We start from the raw sequence: 25,061 nt of genomic DNA, 5'->3' as shown, positions 1-25,061 counted from the left end.
AAATTGTAATAGAAAATCGGAAAAAATCATACATTTACGGAGATTCCAAATCGTATTTAACTTACGCTGAAAGGAAAGGGAAAAAAGCATTTATTTCAAGGAGTAAAGTTCAATGGAGGAAAAATAAAAAAACATTTGGTTGGTAAGGAGAAAAAGCGGTTTCACCGCCAAAACTCAAAGTAAGATGTTTGATTGTGTATGCCTATCGAGGAGAACTGTGTGCCGTCAGAGTATTCAATGGCCCTTGTCATGCATTTGTCCCTCAAAGGAAGACTGCAGCATGTACTATGTGTATAATTATTTTTGTTTTATCCCGTTTCAGAACAATTTAAAGGAAAACGTTAACAACTTAAGTGGAAGATAGAGCAACAGCTGAATGATTTGGTCGTTAGACGTTAAGCGGTCGAACAGGGAAAGGAAATGATCTAGTAGGAGAAACAGGATAACTGCCAATCAAAATGATTGACAATTGCAGAAGTGCTGCTTGCAGGGAGAATCGTCAGCCTTAACTAGACACTGAGAAACATAATCCTTAACATCCCAATGGTACCCCATTCATTTCTCTGGTGGCTTCCATGAAGTTGTGCATGAAAAGTCACATTCTGGACAGTTGGAAGTTTCCCCATCTACACTCTTGAGGTCGAGGAGGGGCTGGGATGTGGGAATGTGGCAACGACAGTTACAAGATGACTTTGATGTCCGAGGTGAAGGGGTGGAGCGATGAGGAGGAGAAGGTGAGGGTGTTGGTTGCGAGATGTGTCTCTTTCTTTTGACACGAAATTGGTACTACTTCCACGGGTTGTCTGGTCGTTTCAGGCGGTGTTTCTGGTTGACAAGTTAATTGCCGAGGTACCGGTACAGGTATAGGTGTGTCTTTGCTTTTAAATTGTGCAATGAGCGTCAGTCTTGCACTATAGTGTTGGAACCATGCATGATTTGGTTCTGAACAGTTAGGGCACTTGGTCATGGTAGGTTTCCCTATCTTGAACTTATCAAGAAAACATTGGTTCCTCAAATAAAGGGGTTTCTACTGCGGTTTTAGTGATGGCCATGACACTGGCAATGGAAGCACCTGACAGTCTCTGCCTTATATTCATTTATTCATGTATTTCGAGACATTCTTGGATTGGAACTGGCCAGCACTTTCCTTGTGAGTGCTGTGTTTAGCTACACATCTCTTTGTCGACAATGTACAGCAGGTTCTGCTGAAGTTCCAGAGGGGGTTAGAACAAATGATGGCCTCCAGTCTTGGACATGATTGGATTCTCTCCACTACTGAAGTTTCAATCGCTTTCAGCTTCCTGGCATGCTGCAGTGGTGGCTCTTAAGTGGAACAACCTTAGCATCAATATCTGCACGACGGAACTGTTATACCGAAGGACTGAGCAACAGTCGACCTTCTTAAGGCCAACGCTGCATTCAAGTTGCTCAATCATAATAAGAAACTGAACAAGGCCATAATTTGTAATTATCCAGTAAAGATCCCCTGTGGACCCTCTGTTCTACCAGAGACCACATCAACATCAAGCACCGGCACCCAGGCCATCGATATCCCCAGAATTACGGGTTTCAGAAACAACCAAACAAGCAATGGATGTAGAGCCTTTTTCCCGAAAAGGACACAAACCAAGCATCCCAACTCCAGATCTCAAACCTCGCAGTGTCCTTTTATCTGAGCTCCTCAAAAGTGCAAATGACTTGCTTTAAACTCCACTATTTCTTATGCAAATTCATAGAAGTCATCACTGACAATTATTTAAGAATGAAACTCACCAGACCTCTGGGAAATTTTCTCAACAGAGCTCAACAACGGTTTCTCCCAATAAAGCATTTCCTCTCGTTGATCGGCCGCCGGCGTCTAACGACCGAATCTTTAAACTATCGATCTGCCTTCCACTTAAGGTGTTACCTACTTCCTTTATCGCCTGCTGAAGGGAGATAACAACCATACATAATTATACTCTTACATTCTAGTCCCCCTTTGAGGGTCAAAATAGGCCAGGTGTCATTAAATACTCTGACAGCGAACCGTCCTCTTCGAGAGACACAACCACAAGTCTCCCCTTCAGTTTTGGCGGAAAATCTGGGTTTTCCCTTTACTAAATATGATCTCTCTTCCCTCCATCGATCCCTACTCCTAACGACAGATGTTTCTTTTCCTTTTAGCGTACGTTAGATACAGTATGGAATCTACGTAGATGTACAAGGTTTCCGTATTTTGTTCTTACGATAAGTTCTTTCTTCATTTTACCTCACTTGCCACTTATAAATCACCAGGACTCGTCGCTTCATTCTCTCTCCTACTGATGAGTACCTGAGGGTTTAAAAGGGTTTGTAATCCTGCCTGTTGACTTTTCGTTCTATGACCATATTTTCACTATTCACGCCGTTATTATTACTCCTTTTATTCATGACCATTTCCTTTTCTCCAAGTCGTTGATTGATACTTTCGGGCTGCTCCACAGAAAAGAGCCCGTGCTCGCATAACGCCAGCTTAATTAATGACAACATGCATAGCAACATAAAGTTTTCATATAGCAAATCTAATTGCCTGAAGCCTATATCTACGTATGCTCAGTAATCATTGGGACATTTTCCTTTTATCTCTGGATAAAATCACTGTAACAAACAAAACGTTACGTCATGACTGTTGTTTGTAAGATTACAATGAAAGCAGTGAATAAAATTAAGTTCATTTGAGACAACCTTTGCACTTATAAAAGGGCCAGTTCATCTTGGTATTTACCAAGGGTGAAACAGCTATCGGAAGTAAATTTTATATGATAGTCCCAAGATTGGACGGCGTAGAGGAGCCCAGTAAATGGTGATGATATTGCCACTTCCTGTGACCCACGGCAATATTTATGGGTAGCATAATCATCCCTGTGCCTCAGTGTAATTCATATACCTACATACACTGATACTCACACAGTTACGCCCTCACACAGACAAATATACATAATAATATTATATATATATATATATATATAAATATATATATATATATATATATATATATATATATATATATATATATATATATACATATATATATAATATATATATATATATCATATATATATATATATATATATATATATATATATATATATATATATATATATATATATATATATATATATATATATATATAAAGGCTCGGTGGATAAGGCTGACTAGATGTTATTTCAAATGATGTGCACCCTTTAAAAACAAACGTTCCATGAGAATATAATGAAATCTTCTGAAGTAGTACACACTTTTGACTTTGCAACATTTACAAAAGCAATGAAGAAAGTTCATTAAGGTGATCTAATTTAAAGATATTTCCCTTTCATGACTCGGTCTCATCATCGATCAATATATTTATGATTGTGTGTGTGTTTTTGTGTGTTTCCCGTTGAGAAATTTGTTACCTCTCAATAGGAGATCAAATCATTGTAATGAATTGACCGATGATGAGACCGAGTCATGAAAGAGAAATATCTGTAAATTAGATCACCTTAATGAACTTTCTTCATTGCTTTTGTAAATGTTGCGAAGTCGAAAGTGTGTACTACTTCAGAAGATTTCATTATATTCTCATGGAACGTTTGTTTTTAAAGGGTGCGCATCATTTAAAATAACATCTAGTCAGCCTTATCAAATCTGAAGAGCATGGGAGTAAGATAACACAATCCACAGTTGCTATTAGTGATTATACTGGATTGCACGAATTACGATAGCAATGTATGTAGATATGTAATGGATATAGTTAATTATGTATTTGTACATTTTTCACTTTTCAAAGACGCTGACATTCTATTGCAGTGGGGACTACTTTCCTCGAAAAGAGCGATCCTGATTCAAGTAGCGCCTCTCCTGCAGGAGGACTCTTCTTCCATGACACATTTGAATTCAATCTTGGTAATTTGGTGTTGCTTTTGTTCTTGCTTTGCAGCAATCGCTCTGTTCGGAGATGGCCGAAGAGCTGAGGTTCGCCATGCGATGCCAGGGATCCCGCCAGCGTCCCGCCCTCAAAAGGAACTGCTCGCGGTGCACTACTGGCACTACCTATGTACCTGCAGCCAACGACATGCCCCAGGCCAACGGCGTGAGTTCCTTCCTAATGCCCTCAGGATCCTGCTCCAACCACCGGCACCCCAGGGGGGCAGCAGCCCAGACATCCTCTGACTCTTGCTCCCTGCCTCCAGATCTCACCCCCTCCCCCTCCCCCTGCACCCCTCCCCCGTTCCCATTCCCACCCGTAGTTCCCTCACCTTTCGGTATGACAGCTACTCCGTCCATCCCCCCCCCTCCCGCTCGCCTCCTCCTCTTCCCTCTCCTCTCTGCCGCCCCCTCCCTCCCCTCTCTCCTGCTCCTAATCATCCCGGATGGAATGAGGCGCCAGTCCCGCTCCTGCTGCTGCTGTCAGCCTCACCCCAACAGGGATAACAGGACCTTCGTCTTTGCCTTTTATTCACTTTATTATTTTTATGCTTTCCTTTTTTTTTTCTTTTTTTCTTTTCAGTTTGTCTTGACCCAAAGGCATTGAAGGATCTAAAGTCATTACGACCAGGTTTAAAAATACTCTCAATTTGAATATCCAGGGAATAACATGAATTCCAGATTGGCGAGCAATGTAAATAACTCAGTGATAAAATCTGTATTCTCTCTCTCTCTCTCTCTCTCTCTCTCTCTCTCTCTCTCTCTCTCTCTCTTCTCTCTCTCTCTCTTTACTCGATCTACTACTGTAGGGCTACCACATAAAAATCCCGAGCTTCTTCTGATCTGTAGACGGAAAGATTATGCAAATATGGAATTGGTGATGTCTGATCAAATATTTACAAGTTTAGTTACAAGCCTTCCATACAAGTTTGAGCCGCTCATTCCGTTCATTGACAGTTACCACTACAGCGTATGCCATAATTTCTTTCAATATTGTTTTATCTTTTAGTTATCTATATTGCACCTTCAGCTTGGATAACGACGTGCTAAAATCGAAGAAAAAGATATATACTTTTACTTCTTCCTTTGTCACTTCCTTTTTTTTTTGACAGCTTGAAATAGATAAAGTAAAAATCAATATTATTTGGTGCAAGAAAAGAAAGATAAAGTAAAAATCAATATTATTTGGTGCAAGAAAAGAAAGATAAAATAAAAATCAATATTATTTAGTACAAGAAAAGAAAGATAAAGATAAGTATAAGTAGATGGATAGACTACGAAATTAAATATACACTTGTATATGATTGAACGCCCTATTTTGTTCTGCAGAAATATACTGAGACACGTAATAGAAATCAACTCATTTCATAAATGAAATCTCCAAAGACTTCACGTGAAGACTTTGTCATCGAAAGGCCTTTTTCAAATTTCTTTCGAAGCGTTTGCTTGTTTTGGTTTCTCTTTCGTTTTTGTATATTCGTTATTTGGCTGGACTTCAACACGATGCTCGCACTGTTGATTCTCCATAAGTGGAACTATGAATAAAATTGTACACTCATCGACACAAACGAAAACTATGACAAAGAATGAGCCAATGTGGTATAATAAAGCACTTCAAGTATATTTATGTCTAAGATTTTTCTCCGTAACAGTAGAGTAGCAGCAGCTGACTTTTCATCTCTTCCATTGCTTCTTATTTTCTTTTCTCATCTCCCAGAAATAGGTCTTAAAGCAAAGTCATCGGAGAGTTGAATGTGTGACCATACCGTAGAATGAATACCTATGTACAAAGTAACCAAACCAAACGTGTCACATGTTGTCGCAGGTCCTCGCATTAAAAACAGCTCCACTTCCTTTGTGTTGGTTCCGCTCCTCTTTAATCCTCATTCCTTCTTCAACAGACATCCTCTACTCGAGGTTTTCTGATACCAATCTTCTTTCGCCTTTTTTCTTATATTCGGTTATCACGTGTGTTTCATCAGTCCTTTTTCACCTTTGGTTTATTTCCTTTTACACTACCGAAGATTTTACGTTGAGAGTTCGTGCAGCATGTTTTCTTATCCCTTGCAAACTTGCAACACCTTAAGAGGAAACCATCCACTAACCATCCAGAACAAGTGTCCCAAGACTTGAGCTAAGGCCATAGAACCTTCTCCCCAGACAGAACCCGAGTCTTTTTCCCTCATTTGGAAGTTGACGTCAGCTGACCTCGGGCAGGCCCTGGACGTGCCACACCCCCTGCCTCTCCCTCTGCTGTAAGAGTCAGTTTACAGTAGAAGGCCGAATCATCTGCCTTTTACAGTTTGGCCTTGCTGTCAGTGTGTTCACCTTTGTCGTTGTTTGTTCTGTGTTTCCTTTGCTAGAAAGTACATAGTCTCGCAAACAGCATGAAGTGACTGCCCGAATGAAATTGCTTTATCTAACTGCTAGTTTTTGTAGAGTCCTACGAAACACATTTCGTGGTGTTGCTCTTCTAATGCATTAGTGTGAAGCCATCTGACTTATAAGTAGACTCTAGAATAAAAAAGGGACGAATAGACTGTAACCCAGCAACAAAAAGAATTAGTGTATTTCAAAGCTTCAGCTGCTTTTTTAAAATCCACTGTCCTCAGAATACTTTTTTGTTATCGAGACCTTAAAGGACATGTCCTGATCTACCAGCTCGCTCTCTTTTCTTCTTCTTCTTCTTCTTCTTCTTCTTCTTCTTCTTCTTCGGCATAGAAGGTATTTTGTGACTATCTTTTTGTTTGTGTCTGTTGCGATACCAAATGTTAAATGTCAGAGATATAGCATGTGTATTTCACTGAGTATATGGTTTATAAATAGATTCTAACAGAAAGGCTGGTGCTAACTGTTTCTGTCTTAGTTTGTAATGTTTCAAATAAACCAGATTTCTACAGATTTCCGACGTAAGCACTTTAGCCGAGAACAGTTTTAGCAAAATGAAAATTTGCCCAGAGACACATACTCCATGAAATGAAAGCAGGCAAAAGTCATTTGCTTTGTTCAAAATTACAGGCTAAATATCAATAATGAAATTAGATATTTTATTGACAGCAATTATTTCCCGAACAAAATAGACGGGTTGTATATCTTCCGATTAAATTTAAAAGAGTAGTGATAATACCGTGAAGTAATGATTAAGCGTCGTATCCAGGTAAATTGTCCGGAATAGTTTAGCTTTCTTTCCGTTCACCCTTCCGGTAAGATTTAGCCTCGTATTTTTCTTCTCACTTTTTTATCAGTATAAACTATTACATGAGATTAGAACAGATTTCAATAAGAAATGCAGCGTGAGAGCTAACAAATTATTGGTAAAATCGAGTAACATTTTTCGAAAAATCCAGCTCTGCACTGTACAAAGAATCTCGAAGGCTTAAATGCTTACGGCGAATTTCACTCGACAAAAACAAAAATGCTGACACCTTTAATTCCGGACACCAGGTAAATAGAAGGTTCTGTATTTGTTCGAAAGAGGCGATGCATTGTTAAAGGATGTAGGAGAACGACGCCTTTCATAAAAAGATATTCTAGATCCATTTTTTCTTTCAAATGTTTCGCGTAGAAGTCATCCTTGTGAGAGCATGAATGAAAAAGTGAGCAACTCAGCTGAAAAGTCCTGGGAAACTTCAAATTTTGAATCGATATTGCATATCAAACAGGACACCTACGCAGAATTGTGTTACAGTTAAACGGACACAAACACACATACACATAAGAGCGGGGTTTGGTATCAGCAGTGATGCAGGATAGGTGAGTCGGGTGTTTCCATAATATCAATGACTTGTAAGTAAAGTTTGGTCAAGCGAACCTATTAAAATAGCTTGTTTTACCTCATCATGTTAGAGCACATATCATGAGGAACCAAGAGAGTATTCTGGGCAGGAATGACATTCATGCTACACCTGTAAGCATTGAGGTACCGCGAGTCATGACCATCGGGCAAATACAAATTCTAAATCATTTTCAAAAACTTGGAAAGCGCAAAGCCATAGTTCTGATCTTAATGTCTTCGAAAGTGAATCTCAAAGGAATCTGTTACCTCTTCTTTTGAAAAGGAGCAGGACTTTCAAAGCGGGGAAGAGTGACCGAATTCAGATGAACAAGAAAGATGGACGTTGCATGAAACTATAATCGGTTTTTTTCCATCTGTCCAGCCGCCTGTGGTGTTTGTGTACGGTAACACTGCGTCCGGGGCTTTAGATAGTCACATTCAGCTTACATTCAACAATAATAACAATATCCTATTTCGAATATTAACGGTGTAATTCGCATATAGCAAATTATTAAAACGCTTTTCAGTTGCAAATGTACACCCAAATATCCTTTTATTTACCTAAAATTTACACATAGCAGTGTTACCATGTGAAAACACCACAGGCGGATGGACAAATGAAAAAAAACAGAGTATAGTTGGAAACTCCTGGTCTCCGCATTTCACGCTTTTCAAGTATTGTAGCCCATGTTGTTTGTAGCTGGGGAGCTTTCCGCTTCGCTTATTAATTCATTGAGGATTTAAAGAAAGTTCTTGGACTGAATCACTCAGAATGTCAAGTACTGATCATTTCCACTGAAGCAAAAGAACAGCAACGATTTTATTTTTTGGGGGGGAGGGTAGTTGGTGGGCGTAAGAAACAATCTGTAAGAGTCTAGGAAATATTTTGTCAATATTTAGAAATCTCAAGAGGCAAACAATCGAGAATCATGAAATCATTATATATGTATTACATTTTAGGTAACAGAAAAAAGGGTTCGAAAGAAATGGACATGTTATCCTTTTAAACTGCGAGATTATGTATTAATATGTATGTGTATATATATATATATATATATATATATATATATATATATATATATATATATATATAATATATATATATACGTATAGAGCTAGATAGATATATGTGTGTGTGTGACTGTATTTACATGCGTGCGTGCCTCATTTATTCCTTCAAGTTCTCGTGTGTTAAATTCATTCTTGTTATTTTTTTCAGGAAAATGGATTGCTGCCTATGATAGAATTCCGCAAATCGTCTGTGGTGCAGTTTGACGCTACCAGTCCAAGTTGATTGTTACAGTTCCCTCGTAGCTTCCTGACCAATTTGTTTAGAGCTTTCTATCTTTACGATTTCGTTCGCTGTTTTCAATATAAAGTAAGTCCTTTAACATACTTTTGGTCATTTACTTAAAGTTCAGAAAATGTGTTGTGAAAGGCTGGTGCTGCTGATCGAATTATTCTCTATTTGATGACGCTTGAGGACGGAGGCAGAAAATGGCTTTGTTGCGTCTTTCTCTTTCATTTCTTCGAACAGCGTTGCAAAATGAGTCAATGTCGTTCCCGAGAAGTATGTATGCTCTATAAGGTCTTTCATTGCCCATTAACAGCTGCATTTAATCGTGTTTTACATTCCAACTTGAAACTCCACGCTATTTGTTATTCCAGTGCCAAATGACAATGACTTGAAGATTTCCTTTTGATAAAAAGGGAATATTAATACCTTGCTCCATTCACAGCACTTTTGCGGAATCCCAAACATTTAAATCACAAAGAATGAAAGAAAGAAACGAAGGTTACCGAGGCTGACCACAGTGAAGGTCCTTGCTGAGGCGTTGACTCTTGCAATAGCAACGAAAAGTGAAGAATAAATGGACATCCAATGAGACGGAATAATGGATTCTTGAGTGATAAAAATAACTCTCATTGACAAGAAAATTAAATGATTAAATTGAACGTCATACTTCCCTCCTCATTTGTGAAGGGAGATATAGTGAAGTTCCCTTGTTTTGACGGCCATAAAAAAAACGTTTATGACTGAATTCAAATGTACCTGCAACTAAATGGTCACTTACCAATTACTTATCGTATACGGTACCAGTTTCATTATAGCAACTATCTGTAAGCGAGGGAATTCTTCGCTGTTTATTTGTTTAATGGGTAACGCATTATATTTATGACGAAGCAGCCTTCTCACATGAGATAAATATCGATGTAAAGTGTTAGATTTATTTAAAAGAAAAAAAAACCTTATCTGTGTCCTGTTATAAGAATTTAATCACCGCGGGATCCGACACTGATCCCGTAGCAGGATGGGACATCTTGGAGCCAAGTTCCTGGAAAAATCTAGCGAAACCTGTCTAAACATTGAACAAGGTACCTGGTCGGCAGTCGACTGCATTGGGTAGAGAATGGCTTTGGGAATACGACTTCAAAGCCAACCCTTCTAAGAACAAAGGATCTATGAAGGATATACACATATGCACACACAGGCCTTTTCTCAATAGGCTGCTTATTCTCTGCAGTGCTTCTGGGTACAGCTGAGCAGCGGGCACCTCAATCACTGCTGAGTCATCAACATCCATTGCCTAGTTAACCCTTGTGGGACTTTGGCGCTTATAATTTAAAGTTTCATTTTCGTCCCTGAAGAACACTGTGCAACAGGACAATGACTTGTCTCTTGTCTCTGGCGCTCACGAGAAACCTGAAAACTTGTAGGTCCAGAGGGCCACGATGGGATTAAACGAAACATCCCAGAATCAATCATCCTAGCTTGGGAAACGAACCTGGGATCTCTCTCTGATTAGGTGTTACCCCAAGACTGGACTATACTATGGCTGCGGGATTGGTATATTTCTCTTATTTACTGAAAATCATTCATATGATGGGAAATTATAGTTATAGTTCGATTATTTGGAAAGTAAAGTAGGTGAACTTGTCTGACAAGATTTTCCTCGAGGTGCCCACTACGTAATAACCACTAATGTCAGTTCGAAAGTCTTATGAAATTGTGAATGACGTTCAGTACCTTGAAATAGTCTGCATAACCATTTGCATTGACGTTTTAAGAAATGTGTTATGCTTTATCTAATTTCTCCTCTGTTGGTTACCAAGAATTATGCATTATTCACGTGGCAAATTGTCAAGCAACTTCATAGAAATAAGCGCTTTTTTTTCTAGTAAGATCTTTAGATCATTGCTGAGCATTTCTACAGGAAGTCCTTCCCAAATGATATTTTAAGGCTTCCAAAAGATTATGCTCGATTAACCTCAAAGAAGAAATGCTTGCTTCGATGATGTTCAACGACAGTTTTATGACTGAAATGTAATACAGACAATAATATAACGAGGTAATTTTGTCGACTTTTGAAAAAAAAATTCCTTTTGCCTTTACTCAATGTTCAGACTTGGTCAACAGAAGCGTACACAACTGAGGGTACAATACACATTCTCTAAAGACAGAGTCCTTTCTTGATCTTTTAAAATACTTTGTTGGTAATTGATTGGTAATCGTTGTAGTTATTGCTTTGTATAGATTATTCTAAGCTCCCTTTCCTACTTCAACATGAAGCTGTTATTCCAGTAAGTTTTAACGCGAAAGTGAACCAGAGGGGCTTCAAAATCATCCCCCCAAAATGTTACAGAGTTAAATAAATCCTTATAAAAGGGAGTCCGCATTTCTAATAAATCATAGACCTTCATCTTAACGCTCGATAACTTCGTTGCCTTGGAAGAGTCTCCGAATGAAAACTCATAGATGAAAGGAAGCGATCAGTAAGATCTTAGCACTGTCCAGTCTCAAGTAACCTCTACGTCATATCTAGTGAAATGAAGTACGTTTGCTGCATCTGTCCACAGCAAACAGACGTGACAGAACTTTCATCGGCAGCTGATGCATAACATTATCATTTTTCTCGTTAAGTGCTGCCTCTTAAAAGTTCAAAGGTCAGTTTAACAAGGAATTGGGGGACACGACAATGCCATCCTATAAAACAGTATTTCAAACCTCTCAGTTCATCTTTGTGCTTCTTGGTTAAAAGAAAGTTTAAAAATAAAAGGATATGTTTTACATTGGATGTTTAATCGAGACCACAGACCTGCATCATCTTTTGAAATTTCGTGAGGAAATCGAATTAACAGTAAAGTCCTTCTCTGCGAATGGCTTCGTGTTCTCCATACTCTGTCAAACACCGTCATTCCTGAGAACAATTTGCAGTCACAGAAAAACTATTAAAAAAATCGCATTGTATGAAATTGCCATAATTTATTGATAAAACCAACATGAAAATAAGGTACATTTTCAGTAGGTACCGTCCATATATTAAACCTCTTCCTGTATTTTACTATCTTTCCAACTGAGAAAAAAAATCGCAGAGAAAGGTTGCGTAAAACCGCTGGTATTTGTTATCGTATCCAAGTTGCTGATTATTACCGCATAATTATTTGCCCCAGGTAAAATCAATTCTCTTTACTGCGAGCAAATGGGAATGAGCAGACGAGCGAACAGGAAGGTCCTTTTCCACTTTCCTCGAATCTACCACTGGAGATCACTGTGGAAATTAAAGCAAATGTGAATTTTCTTTCGAAAACATTGCCGTTTCTTAGAGAAAGTCATTTGAAAATGAGGTTGGGATAGCTAAGTCAATATCCATAGCAAAATAAATAATTAATTAAATCAAGTGATTTTTAGCTCTGATCTGAACTCGGTAGAAAGAATACCCGCTTCTTTTTGCGTTTGTATTCTGCTACATCACTGCAGCATGTTCGCCCTTATTAAATTTGTTTTCCACCATGGAGCACTGAAGTTTGAACACAGAGGTTTCAATTGTTGGTTTCGATAATGGACAGAAAAATGGAAGCATTTAGCTGTGTCGTTTTCGTCCAGTTCCTTGTTAAAGTGGGGCTTCTTCCAACCTGTGAGTATCGAAGCTGAAAGTTTTCGCATACAATAAATTGTAAGTCTGTGATTCTGGGGATGGACGTAGGCCGTGTGTGCACTAATGCTGTTTTTACTGATATTATTGTTGATGAAATTGCCAGATATCTTATCTTAACGAATTATATATTGCTGATACAGCAAATCTTAATGAATTGCTATTGTTAATAGGAAATGAATATTCGATTTGTTAGTGATATTCTCTTCACTTCTATAAGAGATGGTTTTCTGAATCCTCTACAGTATTGTATATAAAAAATATTTTACAGTAGAATGAAAATTTAGAATATCCTTGATAACTGACAAAAATAAAGATTTAATAAGTTGTATCGTTTCATTACCCAAAAACGCACCAGATTATGACATTTGGGAAATTTTGGAAGCAAGTCACTGGGCTTGTTCGCGAGATATATTCTGAAATTATCATCAAGAAGTAAGCTGCAAATGATATCAACTTTGAGGAAAAAGCTCATTAAGGTGAAGTACTCTAAAGAAGCTTGACGCCTACTTTCATCCACTTTTTTTCCCCTTTCTTCAGTCCAGCGTCATAGACAGAGTGTACCAGATCTGGCACCACGCAAGGTGACCTGAGATTCCATCAAACACTTGTTACAAAGAAATGTGGCCAGTCCATGAGAGAACTTTATCAACGAATATGAGCAGAGAAATTCAGACCACCATTTGCATATTTGTACAAAATATGAATATGGGCTGATTTTACCTTTGCAGCAATGGGATATGCCTCGTCTGGCTTGGATAACAAAAAGATACAGTCGCTTTGTACAGACCGCTAACAGACAGTATGGATAGAAAAAAAAGAAAAAAAAAATTATAAATAAATATATATATGTGTGCGTTCTAATAAATATATATATATATATATATATATATATATATATAATATATATATATATATATATATATATATATATATATATATATATATATATATATATATCATATATATATATATATATATATATAATATATATATATATATATATAATATATATATGTAAATATATATATATATATATATATATATATATATATATATATATATATATATCTATATATATATATATATATATTAATATATATAAATATAATATATATATATAATATGTAAATATATATATATATATATATATATATATATATTATATATAAATATAATATATTAATATATGTATATGTAAATAATATATATATATATTATATTATTATATATATATATTTATATATATATACGTATATATATATAAATATATATATATATATATATATATATACTAATACTCATTGTTGGTCATTAATATCTGTTAAGGACTACCACTAACTTGAAGGCGATCTTTTTAAAAAACAGTCTTTGTTGACGTAAACCTATGTAGAAAAAGGCTGTCATGTTGGAGGTTACGAGTACAAAAGTTTCCGGTGAGTGCAATGTTACATCTTTCACACGAGAACACACCTCCATCCTTTTAAATAAATGAATACATTATTACTCCAAATTCACTGTCTATCTCTCTGTCTTTCAACGTCCCAGCTTGGGAGACGAAGTGGGAGGGAAGTGATAAAATCCGACATCACTGGAGAGCATCTTTGCAAGGAGACGAAAGAATGAAGTCTGAAAATGCCAGCGCCTCCACCTGGCGGGAAGCCCTTAATGCCATCTGGGCCGCTGGGAAATCCTAATGTAGATCCGTGATGTCCAGCTGGAGTCATCTCACGCAGCCATTCGCCCGTTCCCGCCAGAGTCTGCCTTCCCTCATTGGAGGTCATCCATCCCATATCCTTGATTATACTCACTCTCTCTCTCTCTCTCTCTCTCTCTCTCTCTCTCTCTCTCTCTAATCCTAGGCCGCTGCATTCTTGCCTTAAATCTCTCAGTCCCTGTTCCTTTTAGTCGTCCTACACATCTTTTTCTTCCCTTTCTCGCCTTTGCATTTATATTCAATATTTTCCTCCTCCTCCTCCTCCTCCTCCTCCTCCGCCATCATAATCCTCCCATACTTTCTTCTTCTGCAGCTGTTAATACAAATCTCTGTCTTGATAAAAGTTTGCTACTTTTGGCTTTAATCTCTGTTCTTCTCTCATGACTTTAGCAACCTTTTTTTCTGCAGAAGAAATTTTGTCTGGGAATGAAAATGTATGATTTTGTATATTTAGCCCCATTCCCCCTACTTTTTATTTATATTTATTGTAATCACATGAAAACCTAAAAGTAGTATTTCATTTAAATACAAGGAAGTTTCAGGCAGAAAATTAAACCTCCCGAAAATAAATGGAAAAATGACGTCTGAAATTTGCCAAGACACCCGAAACCAGGTTTCCTTTTCCTGTCCTTCAGAAAGGTTTCTGTAAGACCAGATCCACTGGTGAGGACCTCTGCTGCCTGACTGATATTTATCTTCTTTCCGAGCTTTGAAATTTAATTATTTGGCATTGTTTTTTTTTACTGTCAAGTCTAAGGCGTTTAGCAGAAAGTCTGGCGTAATGCCCTTAAGCAAGCATTCCACCAGCGGCTTCACTCCTTTCCCCAGTAGGCTTATTTCTAGCTTTTTACCTGACCAGTGTTACCTGCTTTAGGTAACGGTACATTTTCAATTTTGTTCTCTTACTTTCTTACACTTTTCCTTTCTTTGTATCTCAGGTCTCCTTCAGGTGGTTCAATCCTCTTGTTTCTTCTTTCTTTCGATCCGCTTCTGTTGACCGCACTCAGTCTTGATTTGCTTGAGCCTGTTTGGAGGGAGGTCCTGTTAATTAGCTAAAATCAGTACTTTCAAGACAGGTTTTGCCGTTAGTTTTTTTTTTTTCTCTCTTTCTTTTTCTCATCCAGATCGTCGATTGTTAAGTATGAATATGTTAAGTGTTAACATTTCTACAAAATACATTTTGGGGAAATCTAGTTTGCATTGCCATACATGTCCTTAAAATGATGGCTGTATTGTTTAGATGCAATGCATACCTTCCTTCATTGCAGTTATTACACCTTTTTGTTAGAATATCGTCTCCAGTAGGGAGTATCGCTCTTATATTTAGATGCTTCATCCTCGGTTTGTGGCGTGACAGGACTGAATCCAAGGCCGCTCTTTTGATAGCGATTCCACACTCAATCGTCTCTCGGTCCTCTTTCTCTTCCCCACAAGGTGACCTCTTCTCTGTAGGACTGACAGAGGGGGTTGTTCAGTTGAGCTCAAGGGGTGGGGGGCTCTTGTCAGGAGAACTCGTAACACCCGTCAGTCCAGCTCTTCCAACCCTCGAACTGCATGATTCAGCCTCTCTGTCATTTCCCTCTTCGCCAAACTTAGGAATTCTCGTCTTGCTTACTTTTTTCCAGACTCGCAACGTTTCTTCATTTATGGATAGTTCTGTCGCTTCTCCCTTCATTTTCCCTTTTCGTGTTTAAGGCGTTGTGTTTTGCATACTTTTCCTTAAAATCAATAAATGAACGGAACCCTCACCATGCCAGTAATTTGGTCTTCGTTGAAGCAGCTCTTCAGAAAAAAAAAAAAAACCTTTTTGCCAAACTCGATTATTGCTCCAGTAATCCAAATCAACTTAAAAAGATGTGACTCTTCGGCAAACAAACTTCGGTGAAAGGCCATAATTAAGTAATCTTTAAAACGCCAAATTCTTCATTCACTATTTTTTTCCGTTCTGATAATCCTTAATGAAGGGAAGAGAGAGAGAGAGAGAGAGAGAGAGAGAGAGAGAGAGAGAGAGAGAGAGAGAGAGAGAGAGAGAGAGGGTGTGCGGGAGGGATTTGGATGCATAAAGAAAATCAATAATTCATCTCTCTCTCTCTCTCTCTCTCTCTCTCTCTCTCTCTCTCTCTCTCTCTCGTAGGCTGTTAGGTACTTCTCTCTCTCTCTCTCTCTCTCTCTCTCTCTCTCTCTCTCTCTCTCTCTCCCTGATCTAGAATTAAAGAACTCATCTTTGCAGTCAAAGTTGCAAGATCAGTAATTGCACTCGGTAAGAAACAATATCGCGTTCCTTTAGACTAACACAAGTACAGGACGTGCAAACATTCGTGAAGAGCACAATGTTTTAAAGAGGATTCATACAGTCAACACAATGAGAACAGCATACCTGAAGGTTTGTGGGGAATTATTCAAAGACAAATAAACGCCTTTCTTCTGTACTCAGGATTCATTATGAGGTATATCTGGCCAAACAATGGGGATAAAAAATTCAAACTGGTTGAAAAAAAAATCCCTATTCCCGTTGTGAGATGCATTACAATATATAAATATATATATATAATAATATATATATATATATATATATATATATATATATATATATATATATATATATATATAATATATATATGCTTTTACTTGGATTGTACAGCATTTGCTTTACTTCCAATGAATAAAACAAAGCAAATGCTCTTGCTAGTAGGAAATGCTTACAGATGATACTTAATTCAAGCAAATGCTTAGAAATTATCAGCAACTGCTTCATTTCCTATGAATAAAACCTACCAATTGCTTATTCTTCGAACAATAGCTTACAAAAGTTTAAGGCAGCTCATCAGTGCTTGAAGCTTCCAGTGAACCTCACGTGATGGCAGATTTTCTTTAAATTTGTAAAAGGAAAACTCATCAAAATTGCTGTACGGTGTTATATATATATATATATATATATATATATATATATATATATATATATATATATATATATATATATATATATATAACACCGTACAGCAATTTGATGAGTTTTCCTTTTACAAATTTAAAGAAAATCTGCCATCACGTGAGGTTCACTGGAAGCTTCAAGCACCTGATGAGCTGCCTTAAACTTTTCGTAAGCTATTGTTCAAAGAATAAGCAATTGTTAGGTTTATTCAGAGGAATGAAAGCAGTTGCTGATAATTTTAAGCATTTGCTTGAACTTAAGTATCATCTGTAAGCATTTGCTACTAGCAAGAGCATTTGCTTTGTTTTATTCATTTTGGAAGTAAAGCAAATGCTGTACAATCCAAGCAAAAGCATTTGCTCAACGTTTTATTCATCAGGGCCAAAATATTTCATCTTCTTGACTGGGAAGAATGCAGTATATATATATATATATATATATATATATATATATATATATATATATATATATATATATATATATATATATATATATATATATATATATATATATATATATATATATAGATATATATATAGATATATATATATATATATATATATATATATATATATATATATATATATCTCTCTCTATATATATATATATATATGAATTTTTATCACATCACCGTGCTTATATACATGTGTTAAGCTACGATGTCCTTTAATATCCAATCCGCTCTACCTCGGAATTAATATATTATCATATATGTTAACCGAAGGGGAATTTTTAGTTGATAATAATTTCGTCCTCTCGTGGATTGGAACCAGCGCACAGAGGAGAAATCAGGACTTAGTGAGTTACCGACTTCGCCAACAAGTTGTTGGTCCAGAAATAAACTAAAATAAACTTATGACTCACATCGGGACCGAACTGCAGTCTTTCAAATGAGAGACCTGAGCGTTAGCAAATGATTTGCACATGTCATACAAGCACTTAGGTTCCAACCTCTTTTATGACCGTTGTGGGCGAATTGTTAAGCACGAGCCTATCATTTGAAAGACCGGGCTTTGGTCCAGATGCATACATACAGGTTGTAACACGAGTTTATGCAAATATTTTGGGAAATGAAAGAAAAAGTCATTCTGACCACAAAACGTTCTATAAACATACATTTTAAGACTTTCTTTTCCGCCAAAATAAGTGAGCGTGTCTGGGTTACAAGTGTCAAAGTCCTGATTCATTGCGAGAGCAAGAAACCGTTCCAGTAATGTGGAACATAAAGATATGAGAGTTGTTTATGAGTTTTGCAACAGTTCCATTTCTAGACAGTTATGAACTCCACTGTTATAAAAAAGAAAGGAAATCAGCGATTAGGCCGATGTGTATAAAATACAGCCAAATTAAATGTATTCTTTAGATACTGAACAAAAAGAAAAAAAGCAAGCCTATGGAATATCCCCTCCATCAAAGATAGCCCTATTCATTTAGAATTTAAAACATATTATCAAAAATTTCTCTTTCTCCATCAAAAGTATTCGTTACACACCATTTCAAAGGAAAAAACAAACCTATTGAAACGCTTTTGTCTCAATCAGATGAAAAAGATTGGGAACATTATGGAAAATTCACTTCCTTCATTCTTTCCTGTCAAAGGTAGCCTGTTAATACAGTATAATCGAAAGAGGTGAAAAAGCTGACATTGTTCAAAGTGCTGTAGCCTCCCTACCTGCTTTCCCTCACAATCATAATTACTGACACAATAACTCATTCAGCATATGCATAGGTCTAGTCCTGACTCCTGATTCAACAATTCCCGTTACGAGGCGCCCGCACGTAGGGGCGAGGGGGGTCACTTGCCCCTTCCTGAAATCCTGGGAAAAATAAATACATATACACCCCTTTGTTTTCCTTCCATTCTGCAGTATATCTTTGTTGAAGTAAGTTAAAGGTATCTTTATCATATTTGTATACTATTTGTAAGCAGCAAATAACTGCGTTATTCTTTCAAGAACTGTTTGATCAAAGGGTCAAAAGTGTTTGTCTGCTTGATACCAGAAACTATTAGTCCAAGAGCTAAGGCCCTTTGAACTAACCGAGAATGGCCAAAAGCGAGAGTGGTTGTTTCTAGGGTAAAAAGTGTGCTGAATTCAAAAATGGGTGTCTTACAAGTCCCCGGTGGGATATATGCCTGTAAGACACCATTTACCATCATGGCGGCCGTGACAGAGTTACGACCAAACGTGACAACTTCAGGCTGAACTGTCATTGATTAATAATATCTTTCCTATTCTGTCATTATAGTAACAACATTTTATAACTTTTAAATGAATTATCAATGTTTTAGAAAATATATATTGGATTTTTTATGTTTTAATTCATGACCAAATGGGCGCAGTGCAAAAACGTTTGTGTGCATCATAATAGTTCAAGAGCCTGGTTTGTCCACAGGTACAGCATGGGACAATTATGATGAAAACACTGAAAACCTTATCAGGAAAAGGGACTTTACGTGATACCGTTGGCATTTGCTACCAAAATGTTCTTAAAAAGACATATCAACCACCAGTCCAGCAGGTAAAGATACAACACAAGCAGACATGCCACCAAAAAAAACTTAAGCGAAAAAGATAGTTTGACTTTGACATGGTTCATTCAATTCCATATCCAAAGAAACCCCGAACCTCCACCTTCACTATTCAGTTGAAGAAATTAATAAACCCAGTCGCCCTGATTCAGATAAGGAGAGATATAGCATGGACAATGTCATGTGAACTATTTGACGATACACCAATATGGTCCGGTTGGAATTCACTCATCACAGAAGATAAACTTCCATTCCAGATTGTCAGATACATGGAGAACTTACATCCAGCCCCGACACGACTGGATGTGGTTGCTGAAACGATGAGACGTTCACAGACTGTTACATAGGAGTGTGGCGATACATACACGCTAGTGACCTACGATCTGGCAATCGCAAAACCAGCTCGTGACCTACGATCTGGCAATTGCAAAACCAGCTAGTGACCTGCGATCTGGCAATCGCAAAACCAGCTCGTGACCTACGATCTGGCAATTGCAAAACCAGCTAGTGTCCTACGATCTGGCAATCGCAAAACCAGCTAGTGACCTACGATCTGGCAATCGCAAAACCAGCTATGCAGATACAGGACCAAGAATCTCCAAAATATGATGATCTGTTCATAAGCTTTTGTGCTTTTCACATCATGATGGCTTATTTTGCTTCACTTGGACATTTCATAGATGAATCTGGAGGACCCCATATTATTGTGGACATAGAGGTCTTGGCACTTGGATCGATCGTTTAGAGGATTTGTTGCCGGAAACCACTTCAACCGCCGCAAACGACTGCACCCACTGCTAGCTACAGCTTTCCAGGTGTTGCATTTTCAGTACCTGAACACATACAAAGAATGTTGCATACTTTGAACTCAGCTGCTGACATGGAGAAGCTAGAAAGTACATCAACATATATAACCCTAATGGATGAATATGAACACTTCACAAACAAAACAAGATCTGGATGTCATGGAGCAACTACAAGGTATTGGATTCTGTATATTGTTGATCTTGTGCATATATTTCTTCAGTTTAGAAGGACCTGTCGTACTAGTGACCTGGATATGCCTTTGGAGCAAACTGTAATGTTGATGCAGCATCATGACTGACAGGTATATCGGCTTTCTCACAGTCATTCTCTGCCCGTCGAAAATGGATGGTGACAAAAACTGTAAGTGCAGTTGTTGGTGATCTACTGGAAAAATCAGGTGTAACAAAAACAAGCGACACATCGCAAGAGCTGAAACCCTCCCATCGTATCAAACGAGATAACAGTGACATTCAAAACTGTATAAGCACTGGGAAAGCAGCACCAGTCCGATGTAAAAGGAGAACCTCATTCACTGTATGGACAAAGGGAAGAGTGGTGTGATAAGTTTACCAGTGAGTACTTTACAGATCTTAACAGGTTTGAAAACCAGTTCCTAGGCATAAAGTAAAAAATTTTACTAATGTGGCCATGAAGGTAAAATTATCAATGAAGGATATGAAGATTAGGGAAGTCCAAGGGACAAGAGATATATTTGGTAGACTTGTTCCTAGCTTTAAATGAGAAAGTATATCTTCGTGAAATTCTTAAATTTCCTTTAAACGCCTGTACCAATGTCACTTCACTAGTACATATTGATGGAACTGTTATGAAAAGCAGCAAATCTAAATTGATATATATACTAGAGGGAAAAGTTTCAAGTGTGACACCTACATCTGTGGACACTTATGTGGTAGATGGAATGTTTCATAATACAGTCATGAGAGAGTATAGCACCCACCTATTGTGCAATTGCAAAGGACTTCATGGTAAATCTCTGTAGAAAAGCAAAGCGTGTGGATTTTGTGTGACACCTATGAAAGTCCTTCAATCAAGGACATAGAACAGTAGAAGGTGTGGAAATCTTGGAGGTGAAATCAGCCTCATTGTACAGAGACAACATCGTCCAAAGGACTTAAAACAAGCACTGGAGAAATAACTTTAAGAAGTCATTACTGCGCTCTCTGGTGAAGGAATGGGAAGATGATAGCTACGCCTCTGTCTTGCACGGTCATGAAATATATTTTGTACTGGAAATGTAGCTTGTGAAAAAGTTGGTGATCTTGAGTGTTGCCATGAGGATGGCCAACTCGCGTATTATGTTGCATCTTTAAAATATTGAAATGAACATATGCTAGTGCCAATGTAATTGTGAGATGTAACGACACAGATATTCTTATGATCCTGCTTTATCATGTCCATAACACAGAGCTACATATTTGGATGGATGTAGGACAGAATGGGAAAATACTAGATTTATAGAAGCCACTAATTTTGCTTCAAATCTTGGAAGAAACCTGTGTATGGCTCTTGCTGGGCTGCACACATTCACAGGTTGTGATTTCATAACATCACTTCTGAGGAAAGGAAAGATTGATTAAACCATATGTCATTCCTCCAAGGAATTCCAAGACACGTTACCAAACTGGGAACAAAATCGGACAGTGTTGAAACCATCTCAAAAGAGTTGGAGAAAATTTGTTTGTGTGTTTTCTATGGGAAAACAAGAAATAGATTCAGTAAATGAAGGGGGGCGATACTTAATTCAGTGATAAATGCAAGCCAAGAGATGACTTACAACCACTTCCGAATATCAAAGGCTTTATCGCTGGCGGACTGCCTCTTTGCCACTAACAGAAAATTCGTCATTCAAAACTATGTTGCGTTTAATATGGAAAAATACTAACAAACCTGTCCCAACAATGCTCAAACCTGAAGATAGTGGATGGCGAGTTCGAAATGGTACATACACTTAGACTTTGGTTGAGGGAGAGCAGATACCAAAAGACATCTGTTGTAGAATTGATGATGAAAAGACGCTGGATCCAGGGAAAAAAGAAAGCGAAATTGAGGAAGTTTCTTCTGAAGACCTATGACTGAGTTATGCTCTTTTTGTTAACAGTATACTTATTCTATTCACATTTACAAATACTCTTTAATTTAATTGGTAGGTTATTCATCATGTTTCTTAACTTTTCTAATGTAACAAGTTCCATTAAATTATCTTTTACATCAGACGACTTCAAATGATCTCTCTAGGACATTTAAGTTTTAAGGGTAATTATGGATATAGATCATTAATTTTAAAGTTATAAAATGTTGTTACCATTATGACAGAATAGGAAAGGTATCAGTAATCAATGACATTCTGCCTTAAGTTGTCACATTTAGTCGTAACTCTGTCACGGCCGTCATGATGGTAAATGGTGTCTTACAGGCATATGTCCCACCAGGGGCTTGTAAGACGACAATTTGTTAATTCAGCTCACTTTTTTACCCTAGAAACAACCAATCTCGCTTTTGGCCATTCTCGGTTGGTTCAAAGGGCCTTAGCTCTTGGTCTATATCCATGTATGATTTAAGATTTGCCAACGCGCCGCCCCCCTTGGAAAATATTCTGCGGTCTCCCATGAATACACTACTTTCTTGATACGTAGAGCTAATCATTTATGGATTACAATAAAGTCTATTCACAGGTGACTTACTACTTGAAGGGATTATAATGTTACATTTTTCAATAACCTGTAAGAAAAAAATCATAATGAAAAGACTATCAATCCAGCTGCCTAATGCACTTCATCAGCCCTTCCCCCCATATTCCTCACTACTCTTAGGACGTACACCATTTTGGCCGAGATCAGTGTTAAGGAAAAACTGTTATTTTATCAATTAACTTCACAGACAAACAAAGCCTTAAAATTTATGTTTATAGAACATTTTCTGCTCAGAATGATTTTTTCTTTCATTTACCAAACTATTTGCATAAACTTGTACACACACACACACACACACACACACACATATATATATATATATATATATATATATATATATATATATATATATATATATATATATGTATATATATATATATGTATATATATATGTATATATATATATATATATATATATATATATATATATATATCATACATATATATGTATATATACGTATATATACATATGTGTTTGTGTCACGAAATTTGGAATACGATTAATATATAAATAAAATACAGATAAAGGCATTTGTCTTTATTTACACCCTTCATATGTGTATATATATATATATATATATATATGTATATATATATAGATATATATATATATACAAATATATATATATATATATATATATATATATATATATATATATATACAAATATATATATATATATATATATATATATATGTATATGTATATTTGGGAACAGTTTCTCTCCCACACGATTATGGTTGAATACCAGAGCAAATTCAGTGCTAATAATTTTATTCCATAAACGTTCGACTGCAAGTAGCTTTTTCTTTGTGTTGTTGTCTGCTACCGTTCGGTAGCAGACAACAACACGTTTATTTGACTGGTACTTCCTTTTTTTTCCTACTTCATTGTACATTATTGTTTCTTTGTCATGCGCTTAGCTACTCACGGCTGTTTTCTTCACAGAAAACCAGGAAAGTTCTTAAAAACACTCGAAATTGTAGAGGTCACTTTTTATTTACACTCACGAAAAGTACTCCCCAGGTGAGGGTACAACTGACTCGACATCATGAATACAGTGTTATTTATCATAACAGTTGGAAAGTCGTACAGCAACGTCATACACTTTTCACACTAATTAAAATTCAAATGAATAGGCCAGCAGTCTGGTAACTGGTCGTTGTGCTTATCAGGTGAGACTTGTGTTCCGTCTTAAAGGTCATCGTAAATCCCGTCTTGCTACTTGGGTCCTAGTCCCACGTCCAGCGTCCTTTGCCTCCCCGTGTACGGTAGGACGTATTGTGACGCCGTCTAGACTTTTATGGTTTTTTAATTTCTTTGATACCGCTTCTGCGGTCATGAGTCTCCAGTTTGCATTTTATTGTCCAGTTATTATCGTTCCTTCTCTTGATTAATACGACTATTGTTGGTCGCCTGTAATGTCGTTCGTTCGGTATAAAGTTGAACAGTGGCACCCTGGTTTCTGTGATATTGCAACTGCCTCCTGATGGTAGTCGTAGTATGACCAATGTAGGTGGATTCGTGGGACCCACTTCCCCTCTGGACACCTCAATTTATACACTATATTGATCTGTACTGCTTTCTCCTGGACTGCCATTAAGCTTGGGAGACAGAAGATCCTAAAAGCTACCTTTTCGTCCATATGAGTAGTATGGACAGCTCTCTGGATTATCCCTCGGATGGCTTGGGCTTCCTGCCCATAGGTGATGCTGTAGTTCATCCTGTA

At 37.2% G+C, this 25,061-nt stretch overlaps 1 protein-coding gene across 9 annotated transcripts in view; it reads left to right on the top strand.

Moving 5' to 3' along the window:
- The window catches only part of LOC135198194 (glutamate receptor ionotropic, kainate 2-like), a 394,828-nt gene extending 381,872 nt beyond the window's left edge, over nt 1-12,956 (top strand). For all 9 annotated transcript variants that reach the window (XM_064225768.1, XM_064225767.1, XM_064225771.1 and 6 more), the window contains 2 exons: nt 3,941-4,093; nt 8,922-12,956. In XM_064225768.1, coding sequence (XP_064081838.1) covers nt 3,941-4,093; nt 8,922-8,996 — 228 coding nt within the window. In that variant the 3' untranslated portion in view covers nt 8,997-12,956. The remainder of the gene's footprint in view (nt 1-3,940; nt 4,094-8,921) is intronic.
- The last annotated feature ends 12,105 nt before the right edge of the window (nt 12,957-25,061 follow it).

This window comes from Macrobrachium nipponense, chromosome 21 (genome assembly GCF_015104395.2).
Source record: "Macrobrachium nipponense isolate FS-2020 chromosome 21, ASM1510439v2, whole genome shotgun sequence".
Classification (NCBI taxonomy): Eukaryota; Metazoa; Arthropoda; class Malacostraca; order Decapoda; family Palaemonidae; genus Macrobrachium; species Macrobrachium nipponense.
The sequence above is the reverse complement of the archived record's forward strand: the minus strand, read 5'-3'. Positions and strand labels throughout refer to the sequence as shown.